We start from the raw sequence: 24,156 nt of genomic DNA, 5'->3' as shown, positions 1-24,156 counted from the left end.
GTTATGAGAATATCTAGGTATGATCATGTATATAGGCATCACGTCCGAGACAAGTAGACCGACTCCTGCCTGCATCTACTACTATTACTCCACACATCGACCGCTATCCAGCATGCATCTAGAGTATTAAGTTCATAAGAACAGAGTAGCGCTTTAAGCAAGATGACATGATGTTGAGGGATAAACTCATGCAATATGATATAAACCCCATCTTGTTATCCTCGATGGCAACAATACTATACGTGCCTTGCTGCCCTTACTGTCACTGGGAAAGGACACCGCAAGATTGAACCCAAAGCTAAGCACTTCTCCCATTGCAAGAAAGATCAATCTAGTAGGCCAAACCAAACTGATAATTCGAAGAGACTTGCAAAGATAACCAATCATACATAAAAGAATTCAGAAGATTCAACTATTGTTCATAGATAAACTTGATCATAAACCCACAATTCATCGGTGTCAACAAACACACCACAAAAGAAGATTACATCGAATAGATCTCCACGAGAGAGGGGGAGAACATTGTATTGAGATCCAAAAAGAGAGAAGAAGCCATCTAGCTAATAACTATGGACCCGAAAGTCTGAGGTAAACTACTCACACATCATCGGAGAGGCTATGGTGTTGATATAGAAGCCCTCCGTGATCAATGCCCCCTCCGGCGGAGCTTCGGAACAGGCCCCAAGATGGGATCTCACGGGTATAGAAGGTTGCGGCGGTGGAATTAGGTTTTTGGCTCCGTATCTGGTAGTTTGGGGCTACGTAGGTATATATAGGAGGAAGGAGTACGTCGGTCGAGCAACAGGGGGCCCACGAGGGTGGAGGGCGCGCCTGGGGGGTAGGCGCACCCCCTACCTCGTGGCCTCCTGGTTGAAGTCTTGACGTAGGGTCCAAGTCCTCTGGATCACGTTCGTTCCGAAAATCACGTTCCCGAAGGTTTCATTCCGTTTGGATTCCGTTTGATATTCTTTTTCTGCGGAACTCTGAAATAGGCAAAAAACAACAATATTGGGCTGGGCCTCCGGTTAATAGGTTAGTCCCAAAAATAATATAAAAGTGTACAATAAGGCCCAATAATGTCCAAAACAGAATATAATATAGCATGGAACAATAAAAAATTATAGATACCTTGGAGACGTATCATGGGGCGGAGTTTTTCCTGCAGTAACTTCCTCGTCTGTTGCGCTTCCCCACGACCCGCGTTGAATGCGTGACGTGGGGGTTGTGCGTGGGGCGGTTGCTGCCTGATACGTCTCCGTCGTATCTACTTTTCCAAACACTTTTGCCCTTGTTTTCGACTCTAACTTGCATGATTTGAATGGAACTAACCCGGACTGACGTTGTTTTCAGCAGACTTTCCATGGTGTTATTTATGTGCAGAAACAAAAGTTCTCGGAATGACCTGAAACTCCACGGAACATATTTTTGGAAAATATTAAAAATACTGGAAGAAGAATCCACGTCAGGGGGGCCTCCACCTGTCCACGAGGGTGGGGGCGCGCCTGCCCCCCAGGGCGCGCCCCCTGCCTTGTGGGCCCCCTGACGCTCCACCGACCTCAACTCCAACTCCATATATTCGTATTCGGGGAGAAAAAATCAGAGAGAAGGATTCATCACGTTTTACGATACAGAGCCGCCGCCAAGCCCTAAACTCTCTCGGGAGGGCTGATCTGGAGTCCGTTCGGGGCTCCGGAGAGGGAAATCCGTCGCCGTCGTCATCATCAACCATCCTCCATCACCAATTTCATGATGCTCACCGCCGTGCGTGAGTAATTCCATCGTAGGCTTGCTGGACGGTGATGGGTTGGATGAGATTTATCATGTAATCGAGTTAGTTTTGTTAGGGTTTGATCCCTAGTATCCACTATGTTCTGAGATTGATGTTGCTATGACTTTGCTATGCTTAATGCTTGTCACTAGGGCCCGAGTGCCATGATTTCAAATCTGAACATATTATGTTTTCATGAATATATGTGAGTTCTTGATCCTATCTTGCAAGTCTATAGTCACCTACTATGTGTTATGATCCGGCAACCCCGAAGTGACAATAATCGGGACCACTCCCGGTGATGACCATAGTTTGAGGAGTCCATGTATTCACTATGTGTTAATGCTTTGGTTCGGTACTCTATTAAAAGGAGGCCTTAATATCCCTTAGTTTCCATTAGGACCCCGCTGCCACGGGAGGGTAGGACAAAAGATGTCATGCAAGTTCTTTTCCATAAGCAAGTATGACTATATTCGGAATATATGCCTACATTACATTGATGAATTGGAGCTAGTTCTGTGTCACCCTATGTTATGGCTGTTACATGATGAACCGCATTCGGCATAATTCTCCATCACCGATCCAACGCCTACGAGCTTTTCACATATTGTTCTTCTCTTATTTACTTTTCCGTTGCTACTGTTACAATCACTACAAAACCCAAAAATATTACTTTTGCTACTGTTACCGTTACTTCCATATTACTTTGCTACTAAATACTTTGCTGCAGATACTAAGTTATCCAGGTGTGGTTGAATTGACAACTCAACTGCTAATACTTGAGAATATTCTTTGGCTCCCCTTGTGTCGAATCAATAAATTTGGGTTGAATACTCTACACTCGAAAACTGTTGCGATCCCCTATACTTGTGGGATATCAAGACTATTTTCTGGCGCCGTTGCCGGGGAGCATAGCTCTATTCTTTGAGTCACTTGGGATTTATATCCGCTGGTCACTATGAGGAACTTGAAAGACGAGAAAACAAAAATTTATCCCTCAACTACAAGGGGAGGTAAGGAACTGCCATCTAGCTCTGCACTTGATTCACCTTCTGTTTTGAGTAAGTTTGCGACACCTAAACCTGCTTCTGCTATTAATTCTGATATGTCCCATGTTATTGATGATGCCACTTCTGCTATGCATGATACTTATGATGAAACTACTTCTATGCTTGATACTAGTGTGCCACTTGGTGAATTTCTTGATGAACAACTTGCTAGGGCTAGAGAGAATGAAATTATTGAAACTGATAATATTGAAGATAGTGATGATGAAGACTCTCCCCCTAATAAATATGAATTACCTGTTGTGCCTGAGGGTTATGTTCTGGATGAAGAATCTGCTAGAGCCATTTTAGCTTGCAATGATAGAAGTGATCTTAAGAAGTTATTAGCTAAATGGAAGCAGCAATCTCTTAATGCTAGAATGAAACCTGACCCTGCTTTTGCTACTTCACCTATCTGTGTTACTGATAAGGATTATGAATTCTCTGTTGATCCTGATATAATTACTTTGGTTGAATTTGATCTTTTTTATGGCTATGAATCTGAAACCGTTATGGCACATCTTACTAAATTAAATGATATAGCCACCCTATTCACTAATGATGAGAGAACTCGCTACCTTTATATCCTCAAAATATTTCCGTTCTCATTAAAGGGTGATGCTAAGATATGGTTTAATTCTTTTGATCCTGGTTGTGTGCGTAGTCCCCAGGATATGATTTATTACTTCTCTGCTAAATATTTCCCTGCTCATAAGAAACAAGCTGCTTTAAGGGATATATACAATTTTGTGCAAATTGAAGAAGAGAGTCTCCCACAAGCTTGGGGGAGGCTTCTCCAATTACTTAATGCTTTGTCTGGTCATCCTCTTAAGAAAAATGAAATACTTGATATCTTTTATAATGGACTAACCGATGCTTCCAGAGATTACCTGGATAGTTGTGCTGGTTCTGTTTTCAGGGAAAGAACACCGGATGAAGCTGAAATTCTATTGAATAATATGTTGACAAATGAAAATAATTGGACACTTCCTGAGTCAACTCCTGAGCCTATTCCTAAACCAACTCCGAAGAAGAGAGGTGTTCTATTTCTCAGTCCTGAAGATATGCAAGAGGCAAAGAAATCTATGAAAGAAAAAGGTATTAAAGCTGAAGATGTTAAGAATTTACCTCCTATTGAAGAAATACATGGTCTTAATTTACCGCCTTTTGAAGAAACATATGATCCTAATCTATTACCTATTGAAGAAACTCATGGTCTTGATAACCCGACACAGGTAGTAAAGGTAAATTCTCTCTATAGATATGATAAAGCTGAAATCCCTCCTACTAAGTTTGCTAGCCAATGTTTGGATGAGTTTGATAACTTTATGGTTAAGCAAGAAGATTTTAATGCTTTTTTTGGTAGACAATTAAAACAGAATGCTTATATGATTGAACACTTGAGTGATTATATGTCTAGAGTTAAAGGTGAACTTAAACTCATTAGTAAACATGCTTCTATGGTTACCACTCAAGTAGAACAAGTACTTAAAGCTCAAAATGATTTGCTCAATGAATTAAATAGTAAGAATAATGATTATGCTGTTAGAGTGGCTACTAGAACTGGTAAAATGACTCAGGAACCTTTGTATCCTGAAGGCCACCCTAAGAGAATTGAGCAAGATTCTCAGAGAAATAATATAGATGCACCTAGTCCTTCTAAAAAGAAGAAAAAGAAAAATGATAGGACTTTGCATGCTTCTAGTGAACCTATTGCTGAACCACCTGAGAATCCAAATGATATTTCTATTTCTGATGCTGAAACACAATCTGGTAGTGAACATGAACCTAATGAAAATGTTAATGATAATGTGCATGATGATGCTCAACCTAGCAATGATAATGATGTAGAAATTGAACCTGTTGTTGATCTTGATAACCCACAATCAAAGAATCAACATTATGATAAGAGAGACTTTGTTGCTAGGAAGCACGGTAAAGAAAGAGAACCTTGGGTTCAGAAACCCATGCCTTTTCCTCCCAAACCATCCAAGAAAAAGGATGATGAGGATTTTGAGCGCTTTGCTGAAATGATTAGACCTATCTTTTTGCCTATGCGTTTGACTGATATGCTCAAAATGAATCCTTATGCTAAGTATATGAAAGAAATTGTCTCTAATAAAAGAAAGATACCGGAAGCTAAAATTTCCACCATGCTTGCTAATTATACTTTTAAGGGTGGAATACCTAAGAAACTTGGAGATCCAGGAGTACCAACTATACCATGCTCCATTAAAAGAAACTATGTTAAAACTGCTTTATGTGATCTTGGAGCCGGTGTTAGTGTTATGCCTCTCTCTTTATATCGTAGACTTGATTTGAATAAGTTGACACCTACTGAAATATCTTTGCAAATGGCTGATAAATCAACTGATATACCTGTCGGTATTTGTGAGGATGTGCCTGTTGTGGTTGCAAACGTTACTATTTTAACGGACTTTGTTATTCTTGATATTCCCGAGGACGATAGTATGTCTATTATTCTTGGAAGACCTTTTTTGAATACTGCAGGGGCTGTTATTGATTGCAACAAAGGCAATGTCACTTTTCATGTTAATGGTAATGAGCATACGGTACACTTTCCGAGGAAACAACCTCAAGTCCACAGTATCAATTCTATTGGAAAAATTCCATTGATTATTTTTTGAGGTTTTGAATTTCCTCTTCCTACTGTCAAGAAGAAATATGATACTTATTATTGGGGATGTGCATATCCCCGTTGAGGTAACATAGTGTCATTCGAAATTTCTCCGGTTCCATGTTAGTCGGAATGAGTTTGTTAACAAGACCTGATCAACCTTGTTAGCGGATTCCTTTTGATGAGCATGAGATGGATGAAATTAGAAAGCACAACCTTTTGTACCCTCCTTTTACTTTCTGTTATTTAGTTGAAATAAAGTAAAAATAGCATTTTCCTGTCTGTTTCCTGAATTATCCATGCAATATAAAAATACCCCGAAAATAAAAGTTCTCCAAATGCCCTGAAAATGGAATATGATTTTTTGGGGAATATTTGAGAATATCTGGCACTGAGAACACAACAGGGGGAGCAAGCACCTGGCCACGAGGGTCCAGGGCGCGCCCCCTGCCTCGTGGGCCCATGGTGGCTCTCCTCCACTTATTCCCGCACCCACACACTTCTTCTTCCTCCCAAAAAATCACCTTCCAGCTCAAGCAGGAGTTCTAGCTCATTTTGCTGCGATTTTCGATCTCCTTGCTCAAAGCACCTCTCACAAAACTGCTTGGGGAGATTATTCCTTGGTATGTGACTCCTCCATTGGTCGAACTAGTTTTTGTTCTAGTGCTTTATTCATTGCAAATTTGTGCTGCCTAGGTGACCATGTTCTTGAGCTTGCATGTCAAATTTATATGGTTCCAAGTAGTTATAATGCTTGATATAGTCTCTAGGCACTTGTAGGAGTAGTTGCTATCAATTTTGTTGAGCTTGGTTCACTTTTATTTGAAGTTACTAAAAATTTCAGAAATTTTTCAGAGGAAGAAATATGCCTAGGAAAATATACCAAGGTGGTCCTTCAAGGAAGCAAGGACCCAGGCTCGCAATGCGCGATGCCGATGATGAGCCACCAAGGAACGCTCCAGTGCGGCCTTGTGAATGACCTTCAGAAGGCTTTATGGATCGAGCGGGAATCAAGGAAGAATTTAACACGTATTTGCGTAACGCTGATCTTGTTAGCTTCGAGGGAGAAAAGTGCCGCCAGTACCACTATCTCACTAGTTCCTTTGTGAGGAGGTTTGAATTTTCATCTTCACGCAATTCTCAAACTGTCATGTTTGATCTCTATGAAAAATCTTACACTATGGACTTAGAGGATTTTACCACTGCTTGCAAACTTCCATAGTGGGGTAGTACTAGTGAACCCCGCAAATCTGAATTTAGAGAATTTCTTGCTAGTATAACTGTCGGGGAATCTAGAGACATAACACAAGCTACCATAGGGAGCATTCATTTTCCTGCTATACATTATTTTGCTCTCTTCATAGGTAGGTGCATAAATGGTAAAGATGAAGCATGTCACATGTGTGTCCCTGACCTCAGTATTCTTAGGAGTGCTGTGTTAGGAGATAAATCTTATAACTTGGGAGCCATTGTTGCACGTAGGTTGCATCATAATAGATTTAATGGAGATTTCTTTGGTGGAATTTATGCAACCCGCTTAGCTGATTTTCTTGGCGTAACCATACGTGATGATGATATTGAACTGCCTCCTACTTATCTAGACTTTAATGCTATGGTTCATCATCAGGTTGTCGAGAGGAATGAACCACCTCTCCAGTACAGACTAATCTTTGACAGGCGTCACACCGTCAATATTGTTCTTCCTGCCCCTACTCTCTTTGACTTTCAGGAAAAAGGGAGACATTACATAACCAGAGAGGAGGCGGAGGAGTATAGGAGGAGGGCTGAGATAGCTCGCCTCCAAGCTGCAGCACACGATGCAATGACCGCTGGATCTCAGTACGACCCCGGCTACAACTTTGGATATCCGCCAGGCCAGCCGTGGCAATAAACCAACTTAGGCCAAAAAGCCTAAGCTTGGGGGAGTATGTATTTCTCACCGACATTACATTCATGTTCACACACTCATTGCTAGTTGTCGGTGCTCATACTCTTTCACTGTAATATCCATGCTAGTTTATTTTCCTTTTTCTTGCTTTCTTCTTGTGTGTTTAATAAACCTTAAGAAAAACCAAAAGAATTAGTTGTAGCTTTTAGCTAGTTTACTTTGTTGCTGTAGTAGTAATAATTAAAAAGAAAACCCAAAAATATTTCCTGTTCTTCTTCTACTTGTTGGGAGCTTTCCCGTGTAAATAGTTTTATTTCTTTTCTTTTCTTTGGGGGTCGATAGGGGAAGACCATGATTAAATTGTTGAAGTGGCTCTTATATGCATTATTGTTGATTTAACCAAGAGCCCATATTGCCTTGTCTTCTCCTGTTTATTGAATGCTCGCAGATTCCAGCTTAGTCCAATGCACGTGCACTCTTATTATTTTCACATCGTTCGGTCGTGCAAGTGAAAGGAAATTATGACGATATATGATGGACTGACTGAGATGAGAGAAGCTGGTATGAACTCGACCTCTCTTGTTTTTTGTAAATATGATTAGTTCATCGTTCCTGATTTAGCCTATTATGAATAAACATGTTTGCAATGACAATTAGAGATCATAGTTGCTTATGCCATGCTTGATTAGCTATGAGTTATAATGGTTTACCTTGCGTGCCAACATGCTATTAAAATGGTTGTGATGTGGTATAGTGGGGTGGTATCCTCCTTTGAATGATTTAAGTGACTCGACTTGGCACATGTTCACACATGTAGTTGAAACAAATCAACATAGCCTTCACGATATTTATGTTCATGGTGGATTATATCCTACGCATGCTTGCACTCAATGTTTATTAATTTTAATGCATGTTCATGACTGTTGTCGCTCTCTAGTTGGTCGCTTCCCGGTCTTTTGCTAGCCTTCACTTGTACTAAGTGGGAATACTGCTTGTGCATCCAATTCCTTAAACCCCAAAGTTATTCCATATGAGTCCACTATACCTTCCTATATGCGATATCTACCTGCCGTTCCAAGTAAATTTGTATGTGCCAAACTCTAAACCTTCAAATGAAATTCTGTTTTGTATGCTCGAATAGCTCATGTATCAACTAGGGATGTCCGTATCTTCCATGCTAGGCGGGTTATTCTCAAGAGGAGTGGACTCCGCTCCTCACTCAAGAGAGAATGGCTGGTCACCGGGATGCCCAGTCCCATGCTTTATGCAAACTAAATCAAAATAATTGCAAACAAAACTCCCCCCGGGGCTGTTGCTAATTGGAGGCACTCGTTGTTTCGAGCAAGCCATGGATTGATGCTTGTTGGTGGAGGGGGAGTATAAACCTTACCATTCTGTTTGGGAACCGCCTATAATGTGTGTAGCATGGAAGATATCGCCATCTCTTGGTTGTTATGTTGACAATGAAAGTATGCCGCTCAAAATATTATTATCTCTATTTCAAAATCGAGCTCTGGCACCTCTACAAATCCTTGCTTCCCTCTGCGAAGGGCCTATCTATTTACTTTTATGTTGAGTCATCACCCTCTTATTAAAAACCACCAGCTGGAGAGCACCGCTGTCGTTTGCATTCATTACTATTAATTTATATTGGGTATGACTATGACTGGATCTCTTTTACCATGAATTACAATGTCTAGTCAGTCCTTGATCTTTAAAGGTGCTCTGCATTTATGTTTTGCGGTCTCAGAAGGGGCTAGCGAGATACCATCCTGTTATATCATATTATGATTGTTTTGAGAAAGTGTTGTCATTCGAGATTTATTATTATTGCTCGCTAGTTGATTATGCCATTGATATGAGTAAACATGAGACCTAAGAGTTATTGTGAATGTGGTTAGTCATAATCTTTGCTGAAAACTTGAATGCTGGCTTTACATATTTGCAACAACAAGAGCAAACAGAGTTTGTAAAAGTTTTTCTTTATCACTTTCAGTTTATCAACTGAATTGCTTGAGGACAAGCAAAGGTTTAAGCTTGGGGGACTTGATACGTCTCCGTCGTATCTACTTTTCCAAACACTTTTGCCCTTGTTTTGGACTCTAACTTGCATGATTTGAATGGAACTAACCTGGACTGACGCTGTTTTCAGCAGACTTTCCATGGTGTTATTTATGTGCAGAAACAAAAGTTCTCGAAATGACCTGAAACTCCACGGAACATATTTTTGGAAAATATTAAAAATACTGGAAGAAGAATCCACGTCAGGGGGCCTCCACCTGTCCACGAGGGTGGGGGCGCGCCTGCCCCCCTGGGTGCGCCCCCTGCCTCGTGGGCCCCCTGACACTCCACGGACCTCAACTCCAACTCCATATATTCGTGTTCGGAGAGAAAAATCAGAGAGAAGGATTCATCACGTTTTACGATACAGAGCCGCCGCCAAGCCCTAAACTCTCTCGGGAGGGCTGATCTGGAGTCCGTTCGGGGCTCCGGAGAGGGGAATCCGTCGCTGTCGTCATCATCAACCATCCTCCATCACCAATTTCATGATGCTCACCGCCGTGCATGAGTAATTCCATCATAGGCTTGCTGGACGGTGATGGGTTGGATGAGATTTATCATGTAATCGAGTTAGTTTTGTTAGGGTTTGATCCCTAGTATCCACTATGTTCTGAGATTGATGTTGCTATGACTTTGCTATGCTTAATGCTTGTCACTAGGGCCCGAGTGCCATGATTTCAGATCTGAACCTATTATGTTTTCCTGAATATATGTGAGTTCTTGATCCTATCTTGCAAGTCTATAGTCACCTACTATGTGTTATGATCCGGCAACCCCGAAGTGACAATAATCGGACCACTCCCGGTGATGACCATAGTTTGAGGAGTCCATGTATTCACTATGTGTTAATGCTTTGGTCCGGTACTCTATTAAAAGGAGACCTTAATATCCCTTAGTTTCCATTAGGACCCCGCTGCCACGGGAGGGTAGGACAAAAGATGTCATGCAAGTTCTTTTCCATAAGCACGTATGACTATATTCGGAATACATGCCTACATTACATTGATGAATTGGAGCTAGTTCTGTGTCACCCTATGTTATGACTGTTACATGATGAACCGCATTCGACATAATTCTCCATCACCGATCCAATGCCTACGAGCTTTTCACATACTGTTCTTCGCTTATTTACTTTTCCGTTGCTACTGTTACAATCACTACAAAACCCAAAAATATTACTTTTGCTACTGTTATCGTTACTTCCATATTAATTTGCTACTAAATACTTTGCTGCAGATACTAAGTTATCCAGGTGTGGTTGAATTGACAACTCAACTGCTAATACCTGAGAATACTCTTTGGCTCCCCTTGTGTCAAATCAATAAATTTGGGTTGAATACTCTACCCTCAAAAACTATTGCGATCCCCTATACTTGTGGGTTATCACTGCCCACCCGCATCACATTGCGATTAATGGAAAAGAGGCGGCCCGCGCCTTCCCCATAAAAAAGGGAAAACTGCAGGCGCACTGCTCATTTACCCTTCGTGTCTCTTCAATCTTGGAGCCGTCGTTCCTCCCTTCTTCCTCAAGCGAAAAAGCCGAAGCTCCCGCCTCTGTCAGCCGCCGCCGCGCCCCCATTGCCCTCAATCTCACCTCTTCCCTGGCCGCCATGGCGCCCAAAACTAGCAAAGGCAAGGGAGTGGCCGAGGACGCCAGGGTGAAGGAGGTGCCGGAGAGCGAGCTGGCGGTGCTTCGGACGCAGCTTGCCTACTTCCCCTCGACGGTCGATGCGGTCCACCTCAGGGATTACTTCAGGCCTTTGTGGGGGAGGAAGACGACGGGCCATCCAGCCACGCACATCATCCCCGCCGATTTCGCCAAGGCCGGCCCGAATCGGTACCCCTTCTTCGTTGACTACTTCTCCTGCGGGCTCTGCCCCCTTTTTCCGATTTTTTCAATGATGTCATGCACACCTATGGCTTCCATCTCCTTGATTTCACGCTAAATGCGGTGGTGTGCATGGCTTTCTTTGCCCACCTCTGCGAGGGCTTCGCCGGAATGCTTCCCAGTACGGCGCTCTTCCGCCACTACTTCTATCCCCGCATCTAGGCGGGGGTGCCATCTCCGGCTGCATCACCTGGATCCCACGGACCCAGGAGAAGGGGACATATCCGGAGGGTGCCCAGAAGGAGAGGCGGGAGGAGTGGCAGAGCCGGTGGTTATGGATCGAGGAGAAGGACCCACCGGAGTTCTGCCGGGTTCGCCAGAGTCCGTCGGTCCGCCGCAAGGATTGGGTTGACGTCGATGTCAATGAAAAGAAGCTCACGGTCGCCACCACTAGGATCCACCGTCTCACCAAGACCGGGCTCACCCTTGAGATGATTGGGGCTGATTTTATCCGTCGCCGAATCGCCCCACTGCACAACAAGGGGAGGCCGGCTTGGCTCTTCAGGAATGCGGCTGATATCATGAGGCTTCGCCCTAGCCTGAAGCACAACTTCACAGTGATGGGGCATGCCCACTTCTTTTAGAGGCTCTTTCAGCTCAATGTGGATGATGATGGCAGGACTGAAAGGACCGGCAAGGCCGTGAAGATCGGCAAGGCCGTCAAGGGGCCTCTATTTGGGTTGCCGGCGGGAGTGGTCCCGCTGAGCAACAACTCTCGCCAGTCCGCCATCATTGCTATGATGCCGAACTTCAACGCTCATGGCCTTGACCTTGCCTGGGCCGAGCCACCAGCGAAGAAGGTGCAGGAGTTTTTCGACAACTTGTCGGAGGGCTATGTCCGCGACGAGCCGGTGCTCATCCGCGACACCACCAAGGAGGAGCTGGACGACATTGCCACCAGGGTGGCAGAGGCGGCGTTTGCCACGTGGAGGATGAGGCCGACACGGTCGCAGAGGAGAAGGAGCTCGCCGGATGGGCGGAATCCGTTGGGGAGGCCAACAACGCCGGTGCCGGGGCTCCTCTTATTGAGGATGTGGTCGAGGAGTCGACCGAAGAGGAGGCCGAGGCCGACGACCCCCCGGCCACGGAGAAGAGACGCGTCCTGCGGCGGGCTAGCTCCGGCGAGCCGGTCCGGCCCGGTAGGATCGTGTAGTGGCAACAGGTCCCGGAGGAGTCCGTGCGCCAGACGAGGGCCGCGGCAGCGAAGAAGGCGGTGAAGGTCACAGTGGTGAAGAAGAAAGCGACTGCCTCTTCTTCGTCCAAGCGTCGCCGGACTCCATCCCCTTCCCCTCCTCCCGCAGATGTCAACCTGGAGGTCAACTTCGATCTTGGGTCTCTCAGCCCAAGGAGGAAGAGGAAGGCAGCGGAAGAGGAGGTGGAGGATGAGTAAGCACCCTGGCCTTCATCATCCCCGATCCTTCAGACTATGCCGTTTTTCTTGACTTGCTTTCATCTTTGCAGGGACAGGGAGACATTGGCCCAGAGGGTGGCGAAGAGGGCCAAGTCCTCGATAGGCGGCCAGCCCCCGGCGGGCACTTCGCGCACGCTGGTGGTGGTGGAGATCAGTCGGGACAGCAGCCCCCGACACAGTCCCCGTCTCAGCCCCCAGCGTGCATTCATCACCCACTCCCCATCGACATGCGTTGGGGTACGATTCCTTGGTGCTGACCTTGCCATGATTGCAGGAGGAGGACAGCGGCAGGAGGAGCCGCCGAGGGCCACACCCAACATGCCGCCCCCATCAACCACGCCGCCCCGAGGGGCGTCCCCGGCAAGGGCGCCAAGCACCGAGCCCATGCGCACGGAGGAGGAGGAGGCGAACTTGGGCGGCTCCGTCCCGACAATGAAAGTTGGCGAGGAGGGGAACACTTCTTCCCAGCCCGGCACGGGTAAATGGACGGCTCTTCATCCCTATCTTTCCTCCTTTTTCTCCCTCTGTGCTATAATTTTGACCTCATTCCATCCTTTCTTCTGGTCTTCAGATCCTCCCTCGATGGACCAGGAAGATGTTGACCGCGTCATCGAGGAGGTCGCCAAGGACGCCGAGGCCGAAGCCGACAAGATCGCCGCCGAGGAGGCCACCCGGACTGCCACTGAGGAGGCCGCCACGGGGCCTACCGGAGAGGCCGGCAAGGCTGCTGTCGGAGGAGCCGGCGAGGCTGCCGCAGGGGAGGCCAGCAAGGCTGCCGTCAAGGAGGAGGAGGTGGTCGACGACCAACCCCCTTTCCCTCCGGCCTCCGCCCCAGGCATGTACCTGAAAGTGGGCGATGGCCTGTTCGTTCCCCTCCCAGGGGTGGCGGGCACCAGGGCGCCGACCGAGGGGGAGGTGTTTGACGATGAGGTGCTCGCCACCGCTGGCCTTCAAGTTGTTGACGAGCCGAGCCCCGGTGATGGCGGTTCCCAAGAGGAGCAGCTTCTCCGGGCCATGAACGCTAACTTCCAGAAGCTCCAGGCGCTCCACCATGCGCGCTCCGACAAGGCGAAATCCAAGATGGCAGTGGTGGACAAAGCGGAAGCAGATTTCAAAGAGCGCGTCACTGAGACGTAAGCCTGGCTCCGCGACACCCACCAGGAACTGAAGGATATCGAAGGCGAGCTGGCCGAGCACAAACAAGAGCTCCTCTTGAAGCAGGCTGACATCGAAAGGGGCCCAGGAGCTGGCGAAGGAGCAGGCCGCCAAAGATGAGGCCGCTCGACAATAGCACCAAGCTCTGCTGAACTCCCAGGAGGAGGACCTTGCCGCCCGTGAGGAGGCGCTTGCTGCCACGCTCCGCGGCAAGGATGAGGAGATCGAGAAGCTCGTTGTACAGCGGACCCAAGAGCTGGAGCAGAGGCACAAGGAGGCACTCAATGCTCAGGCCCTGGTCCATGCCGACAAGGTGAAAGAGCTGGAGGTGGAGCGGGACGGGCTGAAGGAAAAGGTCCTGGAGCTGACGAAGGAGAAGGACACGCTCAACGACGCTTTGGTGGAGGCGTAGGCCGCAGTCCTCAACAAAGCCGAGCTGCTCTCCAAGGCCAATGATTCCATTAACGATCTGAAGATGAAACTGGATGGCTTGGAGGGAAAGCTCTCGGAGGCTAGGGCCCGCGAGGAGATCCTGAGCAAGGCCCTGGAGGACGAGAAGCAGTTGCGGAGCAACGACGCCGCCAAGCACGAAGATTATGCAAAGGGCGAAAACCTCTGGATCGGCCGCCTTGTTGGCATTGCGGAGAGGCTCACCACGCAGCTGGCCACCATGGGCATGCCGAAATTCAGGTATTCCTCTGAAGCGGGTGGCAGCCCTAATGCCAGGCTGACCCTATTCTTCGAGGGCGTTCTTGAGGCCCTAGAACAGCTCCGTTCCAATAGAGCGGTCTCTCTGGCCAATGAGGCCCGGAGGCTTTGCCGGGGTGCCCTGACCAAGGTCCTCACCAAGGTGGCGTACTGGAACCCCAACATCGGCTTCGACGCTGCGCTGGAGAGCTTGCCGGAGAGTGTGGACCTCGCGGTGCTCAAGGAGCGTATCGAACCCATCATCAGCCGTGTCGACGGAGTTCGGAGGATCGAGGGCCAGCGCCGGGACTAGGCACCCCGTTTCTCATCGCTGCTGCAGGTTCATGACCAAGCCAATTTTTATCTTTAGTTAGGACCGCAACACCATTTGATGTAATATAACTCTGCAGTACCCTGAAGCGATGCATGTTACTTTCCTGTTTGATCTCTCTTTGTATGTTCACCCTACGTTTAATTAGATAGGCTTGTCGGCGCGCAAACCCAAGCCGCGGCGCCTTGAGGACGGATCCTCAACAGCCTGTCGAGTGTGCTTGCTGCCAGGCAAACCACCTTACCGCTCTCAGCGCGGCTGCTTGAACTGTTGAGTGGACTCGAAACAGGGCAAGAGCGTTGCCAGTAGCGGAAAGGCCACCCTGCCGATCTCGACGCGGCCGTTCGAACTGTTGAGCGGACTCGAAATAGAACAAAGGCGTTGCCAATAGAGGAAGGGCCCCATTGCGTACAGGTTTCCCATACAAAGAGCAAGATCTCCGAGGAGAATAACCTTATATAAAGGGAATTACTCAAAGTTTTATGTGACTTAGCTTCTCTGTCGCCATACGGGTGGTTGTTGCGTCTGTAGATGATGTCGCTCGCTTGGTCATCTTCTTCCTTGGAACCCATGGCGACGAAGAACCACCAAACTAGATGCTAGGCCGGATTTCCACAACTGCGCCCCCTACCTGGCGCGCCAAAGATGTCGGCGGAAACTACACCTATAGGATCACTGGAATCCCTTCTACGGTTGGCGGGCACAGCGTTGTGCAAAGAGCGGGTCTAGAATCCAGCACAAGGATCGTTTACCAGGTTCGGGCCGCGAGGATGCGTAATACCCTAGTCCTGCTTTGGTGTATATTTGAGCGTTCTTGAGCTCTTGAACTAGCTACGGTGTGTGCGTCGTCCAAAAATCCGAATCCCCTCTCAGTACGCCGTGGGCCTCCTTTTATTGTCAAAAGGGGCTGCCACAATGGCACACGGGCGGTGGAAAGGTATATAGTGTACAAGCTTATCGCCTGTCATTATAGGACAAGGCGCATTAAATGCGCTACTTAGGTGTGCTCTCGCTTTATTAGGGACGATAACGAGGCCCGTCCAGTCCGTCGCCGCTCCGTTTCGCCCCGACACTCGTCCAGGCCAACGGAGCATGCAGTGCCATGTAGGCTGGCAAGCTGCTGAGTTGTCATGGTGGTAGGGTCTTCACGAAGATCTGCATGCCACCACGTAGGTGCTTGACTAGTTGGATTAGTACCCACGTACCGCCACGTGGGTACTTGCTTTAGTTGGTGGGTCGGCCGCTGAGCTGGGGCGGCGATGGGGCGGCAAGGCCTTGCCGCGGCCTTGTGTATATTCCCGGCAAGGGTCTTGCCGGGGCCTTCCGAGCACCCTCGGAAAGAGCCTTGCCGAGGCCTTGCGGGTGTCTTCGGCAAGGAGCCTTGTCGGGGCCTCGTGGGCATCCTCGTCAAGGAGCCTTGCGGTTGTCTTGTCTTCTGGTTCTCATCTAGGCTTCGTAGGCCTTTTGTCTTCACAAAGATCTGCATGCCTCCATGCAGGCACTTCCCGAGCCTTGGTTCCAACGTTGTCGATGGTGTCAGAACTCTCAGGCTCAAGGGTGGCTGTGATGTTGGCATTGGGTAGCTGCCCTGGCAAGGCTCTTGCCGGGGCTACGTCGGCCGCCCCGGCAAGGGTCTTGCCGGGGAGAAGCCCGTTTTGCTGCTCCGTCTTCTGCACCCCTGGTTGGAGCGCTGCTCTGGTATTCTTGTGCCTTTGCTTCCCTCTTCTGCCCTGCTAAGTGTGGTCGCAGGTGCGGCTCTGACTACCCGTGTACAAGTAAAGGGGTACAAAGAGAGCCCCTACTGCTGTACACCGACACCGTTGGTTAGCCGCGTCGATGTGAGACTTTCTTACTTTTTTTTCTTCTCTATATTTACCACTATCATCATACTCTATTCCACCCGTAATGCTATATCCATGGCTTGCGCTCATGTATTGCGTGAGGGTTGAAAAAGCTAAAGCGCGTTAAAAAGTATGAACCAATTGCTCGGCTTGTCATCAGGGTTGTGCTAAACACTTTGTGTTAAGAAGACAGAGCATGACAAGACTATATAATTTTGTAGGGAAAGCTTTCTTTAGCATTGATATTTTGAAAGACATGATTGTTTGTTGGGATGCCTGAGTATTGATGTCTTTATGTCAACTTAAAGACTATTGCTTTGAATCACTCGTGCTTAATATTCATGTCATGATAGACATATGATCAAGTTTATAGGTAGCATTCCACATAAAAAATTATCTTTTTTATCATTTACCTACTCGAGGACGAGCAGGAATTAAGCTTGGGGATGCTGATATGTCTCCGTCGTATCTATAATTTTTGATTGTTTCATGCCAATATTATACAACTTTCACATATTTTTGGCAACTTCTTATATGATTTATTGGACTAACCTATTGATCCAGTGCCCAGCGCCAGTTCCTGTTTGTTGCATCTTTTTTGTTTCATAGAAAGTCCATATCAAATGAAGTCCAAACGCGATAAAAATTTACGGAGAATTATTTTTGGAATATTTATGATTTTTGGGAGGTGGAATATTTATGATTTTTGGGAGGAGGGCTTTATTCTCGCAAAGTACTTGTAGTCCAATAGAAAGTCCATCTTTTTTGGTCCATAGAAAGTCCATATCAAATGAATCTGTTTTATTCTCGCAAAAGTACTTGTAGTTTTATTCTTGCAAAATAGTTACATACTTGTTCCAGGTAGCAAACGTCAAGTGTGCGTAGAGTTGTATCGGTGGTCGATGGAACTTAAGGGAATATTTGTTCTGCCTTTAGCTCCTCGTTGGGTTCGACACTCTTATTTATCGAAGAAGGCTACAAACGACCCCCTACACTTGTGGGTTATCACCAAGCATCTCCGGGAAGTCTCTGCTGACATTCATCGCCAACAAGCAGGAAGTATCTTCAGCATTTGGCTCTCTCAAGTACTCAGGGCCAAACACTGCAATCACAGCCTTGTAGAACTTGTACATGAAGTCTAGGCACGTAGACTCGGTCATACGGACATATTCATCAATGAGATCACCAGGCACTTCGTATGCAAGCATCCGGATAGCTGCAATGCATTTCCGATAAGAGGATAATCCAATCTTTCCAAGGGCATCCTCCTTGCACTTGAAATACTTGTCTTATCCGACCACCCTCTCCCGAATACGGTTGAAAACATGCCTAGCCATACGAAAACGACGCCGAAATTGGTGATGTTTGAAGAGCGGGTTGGGTGTCTCAAAGTAGTCCTTCCAAAGAAGGAAATTGTGGAAAAAGAACTTGTCGGCGGAGTCTTGTACCTTGGGGGCAAATTGTCGAACAACTTGCGGACGTCGTCGAAGAAGCTGGTCGACGAAGAGACGCACGCCTCCCCTGGACCAGGTAGCTGGCCTGGCGGCGTCCGACGAGCGTGGTGGCGTCAGGCGAAGGAACTGGCTGGGGGCACGGGGGGCGACTTCGTGCACGCGGCGACGTCGGGCGATGGGGGGAAGCTGTGGTGGCTCAGCGACAGGCTGGTAGTGGCGGCGACATGAGAGGTGGCGGCGTGCGAGGGAGGTGTATGGGCGCAGACTACTGACAGGGGCACCGGAACTGGATGGCGGCAGGGGGTGGGGCGGGCAAGGGCTTGTCGTCGATGGGGTGGAAGAGAATGGCCTATGTGCCACCGATTGGCGGGCCAGGGAGGAGTAGGCGGGCGTCGCGCGCGTTCGCTTCGTGTCCGTGCCGACGCAAATGAGGCCCAGAATTAAACTAGAAATGGGTCGCCCGACGAACGAAAAGCCGACGTGTGTCTATTTAGACCGACTACGCATGAACGAAATGGGTCTGCGCGTTGCAGTTGCTTTTAAAACGCGCGAAAGAAAACAAAAAGCCTGACGCCTCATGAGGATATCTCGAGCGGCCCAACACAAGCGTGGAATCAGGGAGAGTGTGCGTGCTCGTGCCAACAAATCACCAGACGGCTCGACGGTGTCTTCTCAGTCGACCGGCGGGGTCATCGACTCATCGTCTCTCCTGCGGCGGCAAGATCAGAAGCTACTAAGCTAGCGACGGATCGCCTTTTCTCCTCCGCACAAGTTAAGCATTTCTTCCTCCGCTCCCCCCGGGGGCCTCGATTCTTCCGTTAAACCATGGGCTCTTCAATCTCGGCGGCGGCGCCGCCGCCAAGCTCTCCGTTCCCCAGCTGGCTGCAGCTTTCCATCTAGCCGGAGGCGCTATGGACGCCGATCTCTTCCACCGGTTGCTTCCGAGATTCCCTCAGAGCCCACTTAACCCGGGGAAGAGGGGCGGGTCCTGAACTGCTGATGCTTCTCGGTACACGGCCCAAGCCCAACTGTGCAACCTCATCATTTTTCCTGCCATTCTTGTGGCATTAGTTTCCAAATAAGCACGTCTTTTCTTAATTGGATGCTGTCGCTATTCCGTGTTTATCCATCAGATCTGTGGCGTGTTTGGCCAAGTTGCTGATGCGGCTCGTGGGATGCTGAAGGGAGCAGTTGAACACACCCACCTCAGAGCGGCAAATAAATGCAGTACAGTATCAAGAAAGACCCAACTGTATTTATTGGAAAAGGAAATGCCATGTGCGTTCAGATAAAAATGTCTCGATCGAAGCGTGCAGGCATTGTAGCTGCACATGTCCACGAGGATCGCCAGGTCTGACTGCAGAGAAACATTATTAAGTCTTGTTGCGTCCCATGAAAGAGGTTGCTGCTGAGATTAATTCGGGCATAAATCCCCTCGCAAGGGAGCGAGTCAACGACTATGCACACAAAGGCACAAGCATAGATGGGTATGGGTGCTACTGCCTTCTTCTACCTCCTGCTGTCCCTCTGGCTCTGGGTTCAGGATGCTGCTGCTGCGACCGGTCTTGGCTTCACAAGAAGTGATTTCCCACGGGAATTCGTCTTTGGAGCTGGAACCTCGGCATACCAAGTAAGTAATCTTTATCTTGTTTGGGCTGAAGTTCATCGGGTGCCGTCGCCAGTTTAATCAATCTTGACTTGTTTCTTTTGCGTGCAGTATGAGGGTGCTGTCGCTGAGGATGGCAGGAGCCCAAGCAGTTGGGACACTTTCACTCACGCAGGTTGGTTACTAACATGTTTGCTAAATTTGTCTCTAGTTTTCCAGTGCTGCAACTACATTTTCTTTTAGCATGGGTGCATATGACCTGACCATGGATATTTCACAATGTGTAACAAATGACACCTTGAGCAATTTGTGATCAGTTTTGCCTGGTGCGTCGAGTGGATATTTGAGACGACTGCCCTCTTGGTGGAACAATTTACACAGCATTTATGTTGCTGAGCATAACTAAATTTAGAGTGTTATTGGCAATAGCCAAGGCCTGAACCTCATGTGGTTGACCAATCACAGTTAGGTCAATTTTGACAGCTAGATTTTTTACATTGCAGGCAAAATGCCAGACAAAAGCACGGGAGATGTTGCTGCAGATGGGTACCACAAATACATGGTAAATAATATGGGGCCTTGCAAAATCTTGAGCGTTTCTCTTATGAAAGAAATTTGGCTTATCTGATTTTGCAGGAGGATGTGAAGCTCATGTCTGAGACGGGTCTAGAGGCCTATAGGTTCTCCATCTCCTGGTCAAGGCTCATTCCAAGTACAGAAACTATCATGGCCTTCATCAGAACAAATTGCTTTAGTTTTCTAATTTATCTCGTTGTTTCTGGAAATTTCGGGTTTGTAGATGGACGTGGAGCTGTCAATCCCAAAGGGCTACAGTACTACAATAACCTCATTGATGAGCTAGTGAATCATGGCAAGTATTTTTATTAGATCTTTGAGCATTTAAATGTTTAACTGCAATCAATTTTTAGGTTCATACTTCATACAATCGATGTTCCTTCTCAAGAAATACATGCAAAATAAAAGTTTGAACCCTCTGGTCTCCGTGCTATTTATCCCAGGAATTCAAGTCCACATCACACTTCACCATCTAGATCTTCCCCAGATTCTTGAAGATGAGTATGGTGGATGGTTAAGCCCCAGAATTATGTAAGTGTACATATGATTTCACTGCAGTGGCGATTTTATATGGCATTGGCATACTTAGGACATAATCATTTGTTCTATTCATATTTTTGAATCTACAAAATGCAGCGAAGATTTCACAGCATATGCAGATGTTTGCTTCAGGGAGTTTGGAGATAGGGTTGCATCTTGGACGACAGTGAATGAGCCAAACATTGGTATATTGGCCTCTTATGATGTTGCTATATTCCCTCCTGGCCGTTGCTCGAATCCATTTGGAGCAACAAAGTGCACCGCTGGGGACTCTAGTGTCGAACCATACATAGCAGCTCATAATACAATTATGGCGCATGCATCGGTTGCCAGTCTGTACAGAAAAAAATATCAAGTGAGTGGACGATCTTGTATTTACAGTTTTGGTGATGCTTATTGTTCCTGAACTGTGATATTATAAACCATTTTAGCTTTCCTCAAGGGTGGAGGCACCATTTCAGTCATTATGCATTAACCACATCGTAATTCATCTATTTCATAATACATTGTTTCAGCATTGGCTACACACTGAGGGTAGTATTTCTTGGGGGAGTATTCGATTTATTTTGTTTAGGTTCCTGGGCCTGTCCCATTTAAAACAGGGACATCATGTACGTAGACACTTGTTCTCCGTTATCTAAAAAAGATATTACATTCTTCTTATTTCCTTGTCATGGTGCAAATGTTTCCGAAGTATAGGCTCATAAAAAAGTAAGGAACCTTTTTGGATGTAGGCCATGCAAAAAGGAGTTATTGGCATAAGTATCTACTCCTTCTGGAGTTATCCATTGACAAATTCCACTGTGGATTTAGATGCAACTTGGAGATGTAAAGATTTCTTCTTCGGCTGGTATGATATTGTGCCTCCATTTTGTCACTGGAAGCATTTAACCTGCATAATACGTGCATTGTTGAGATCTTAAGTTAAGTGTGGTACTGGCAGGATACTAGATCCATTGGTGTTTGGGGACTACCCACAAGTAATGAAGAAGAATGTTGGGTCTCGCCTTCCACCCTTCACGGAAGTTCAGTCTGAACTTATCAAGGGTTCTTTAGATTTTATTGGAATAAATCACTACTACTCTCTCTACGTGAATGATCGCCCTCTAGAAACAGGCGTTCGAGACTACAGCGCAGACATGTCAGTTAGTTTAAGGGGTAAGTATCTTTTCTGGATAGTGATACTAGGATTGTTGCTTAACTGCTCATAGTTGTGTACTATATGTGGATGTGCAATTCGATTAGTTTTTGGAGTCCCTTTTTCTAGGATATGCATTCTTCATGTAACGGTTAGTTATGTGGTTGCACTAGAAATTGTGTGCAACAGTAGGCCTGATATTCATTTTTCTGGCAACGGTCACACAAGCAAACAAGGGGATTCCTGCATCCTGCTTACCAAAAACAAAGGAGGGGGGGAGGGGGGGGGGGGGTATTCTTGATATGCGACATCTGAAAGCATGCTTTTCTACACCAATGTAACAGAGAAGAGTTGAACGTACTGTACTAACTAGTGATTCCTTTGTATGATGCAGGTTCTAGGATAGACCCACCATCTAGTCAGGTAAAAAAAACGCCGTCAGTGTTTTACAAAAGAAGTCGCCAGTTTTTAGCTAAAAATGCAGTTTCAAGAGACTAGAAAAGAAATACCCACTTAAAAACTGATGTCAAAAGCTTGACAGTAACTGTCAAAGATGATCTTGATTGGAGTGCAGGGCTTCCCAGTAAATGTTCCAAGTGATCCCAAAGGGTTGCAACTTCAACTGGAGTACCTGAAAGAAACCTACGGGAACCTTCTGGTCTATGTTCAAGAGAATGGCAAGCAGAAATTCCCAGCCAGAAGCAAGCCTCTGTTGGCGAACAAAGGTGCATCCTTACTCATGTAGTTACCTGATTTGTTTCAGGTATGGGGTCTGCCGATGATAGCCTAGATGACACGGGCAGGGTCGGTTTCCTGAGCAGCTACATGGAAAGCACACTAAACGCGATGAGGTGCGTCGGAACAGCAGGGCTGCAGTCTGCCCGTTCGTTCATTCATGTCAACGGCAACGGAATTCGGAAGTTAAAATTTCCAGCTTACGGTTCCCAGGGACAAAAGGAAAGCATTCCACCATGCATTTGCGTGATGCTCTGTTTGTTGTGCAGGAACGGGGCCGACGTGAGAGGCTATTTCGCCTGGGCATTCATGGATTTGTTTGAGCTCCTGTCCGGGTACCAGTTGAGGTACGGGCTGTACCGGGTCGACTTCGCTGACGAGAGGCTGCCACGGCAAGCTAGGCTCTCGGCTCGCTGGTATTCCGGCTTCCTCAAGCACAACAGAACCTCTGCCCTGCTGTCGAGAACGCCGGTGAACCAGGCACTGAACTCGGTGTCCTGACTCCCGTCTTTGAGTCCAGTGCAACCGTGCATGCGTGCGCGAGATGTTTCGATCAGAAAGCGTGATTCTTGGATTACATTAGTACTATTAGAAACCAATACTCCTGTGACCACTATTTTCTTAAGTATTTTCTTTAGGACACCAGTGATATGAGAGCATGATATGGCGCTGAGAAATGTCACATTTGGTAAAATATGAGAAGGTCATGGTAAGCTTGGTCTCGGTGACCATGAGAGCTTGTTTATCATCTCGAGATGATCATGACAGCCACTTGAAACATTGAAATTATATGTGTATGCTTTACTGTGTTCTACTTTCTAGAATTGTTGCCATGAAATCAGAGATGTTCGTCTGATGCTATTCCAGCCAGTTACCTGTGGATTTGGCCTGAACATAAGTTCAGCGTTTTTTTTTCTCCTCCAGCGGGGTCATCGACTCATCGTCTCTCCTCCGGCGGCGATACCCGGTCTCCTTTGTTTTCTCCTCCGCACGACTAAGCGTTTCTTTCTCGGCTCGACTGCGCTGCCAAGCTCCCCGTTTCCCAGCCGGTTGCGGAGCCACTATATATGCTGTTCGTCTGTCACTGATTGTCTTCCCGATTCCGTCGCGCATTTAACCTGGAGAAAAGGGGCAGATGCTGATGCTCACCATCCCTCCTGCTCGTTGTTTCTGTAACAGTGCAGCCTCGTCCTTTTTCCTGCCATTCTTGTGATTCACATGGCACTAATTTTCCAAGTGAGCATGCATGTCTTTTCTTTCTTAATGGGATGATGCCGCTGGTCTGTGGCGTATTTGACCAAATTGGTGATGGTGCTCGTGAGATGCTGAAGGGGCAGTTGAACACATCCACCTCAAGAGGACAAATAAATGTACTATGAAAACAAAGACCTCG

The 24,156-nt window shown here is 47.0% G+C and overlaps 1 protein-coding gene across 1 annotated transcript; it reads left to right on the top strand.

Moving 5' to 3' along the window:
* Positions 1-18,690: 18,690 nt before the first annotated feature.
* LOC109736185 (beta-glucosidase 2) lies at positions 18,691-23,601 on the top strand. The gene is made up of 14 exons (XM_020295402.4): positions 18,691-19,177; positions 19,302-19,798; positions 19,886-19,949; positions 20,278-20,336; positions 20,411-20,486; positions 20,574-20,645; positions 20,794-20,881; positions 20,987-21,245; positions 21,625-21,740; positions 21,834-22,048; positions 22,423-22,451; positions 22,603-22,705; positions 22,792-22,879; positions 23,033-23,601. Exons 2-14 carry the CDS (start codon positions 19,652-19,654, stop codon positions 23,262-23,264), a joined length of 1,548 nt encoding a protein of 515 aa, XP_020150991.1. The 5' UTR covers positions 18,691-19,177; positions 19,302-19,651; the 3' UTR covers positions 23,265-23,601.
* The last annotated feature ends 555 nt before the right edge of the window (positions 23,602-24,156 follow it).

This window comes from Aegilops tauschii, chromosome 3 (assembly GCF_002575655.3).
Source record: "Aegilops tauschii subsp. strangulata cultivar AL8/78 chromosome 3, Aet v6.0, whole genome shotgun sequence".
Lineage (NCBI taxonomy): Eukaryota > Viridiplantae > Streptophyta > Magnoliopsida > Poales > Poaceae > Aegilops > Aegilops tauschii.
This window is presented reverse-complemented; position numbering and strand designations above follow the sequence as displayed.

Excerpts from the sequence above, each read along its gene's own strand:
- LOC109736185 (XM_020295402.4), top strand. The coding sequence starts at position 19,652 with ATGGGTATGGGTGCTACTGCCTTCTTCTACCTCCTGCTGTCCCTCTGG. Across the intron at positions 20,487-20,573 it reads CTGGTCAAGGCTCATTCCAA|ATGGACGTGGAGCTGTCAAT; the intron begins GTACAGAAACTA and ends TCGGGTTTGTAG. Across the intron at positions 22,880-23,032 it reads AGCACACTAAACGCGATGAG|GAACGGGGCCGACGTGAGAG; the intron begins GTGCGTCGGAAC and ends TTTGTTGTGCAG.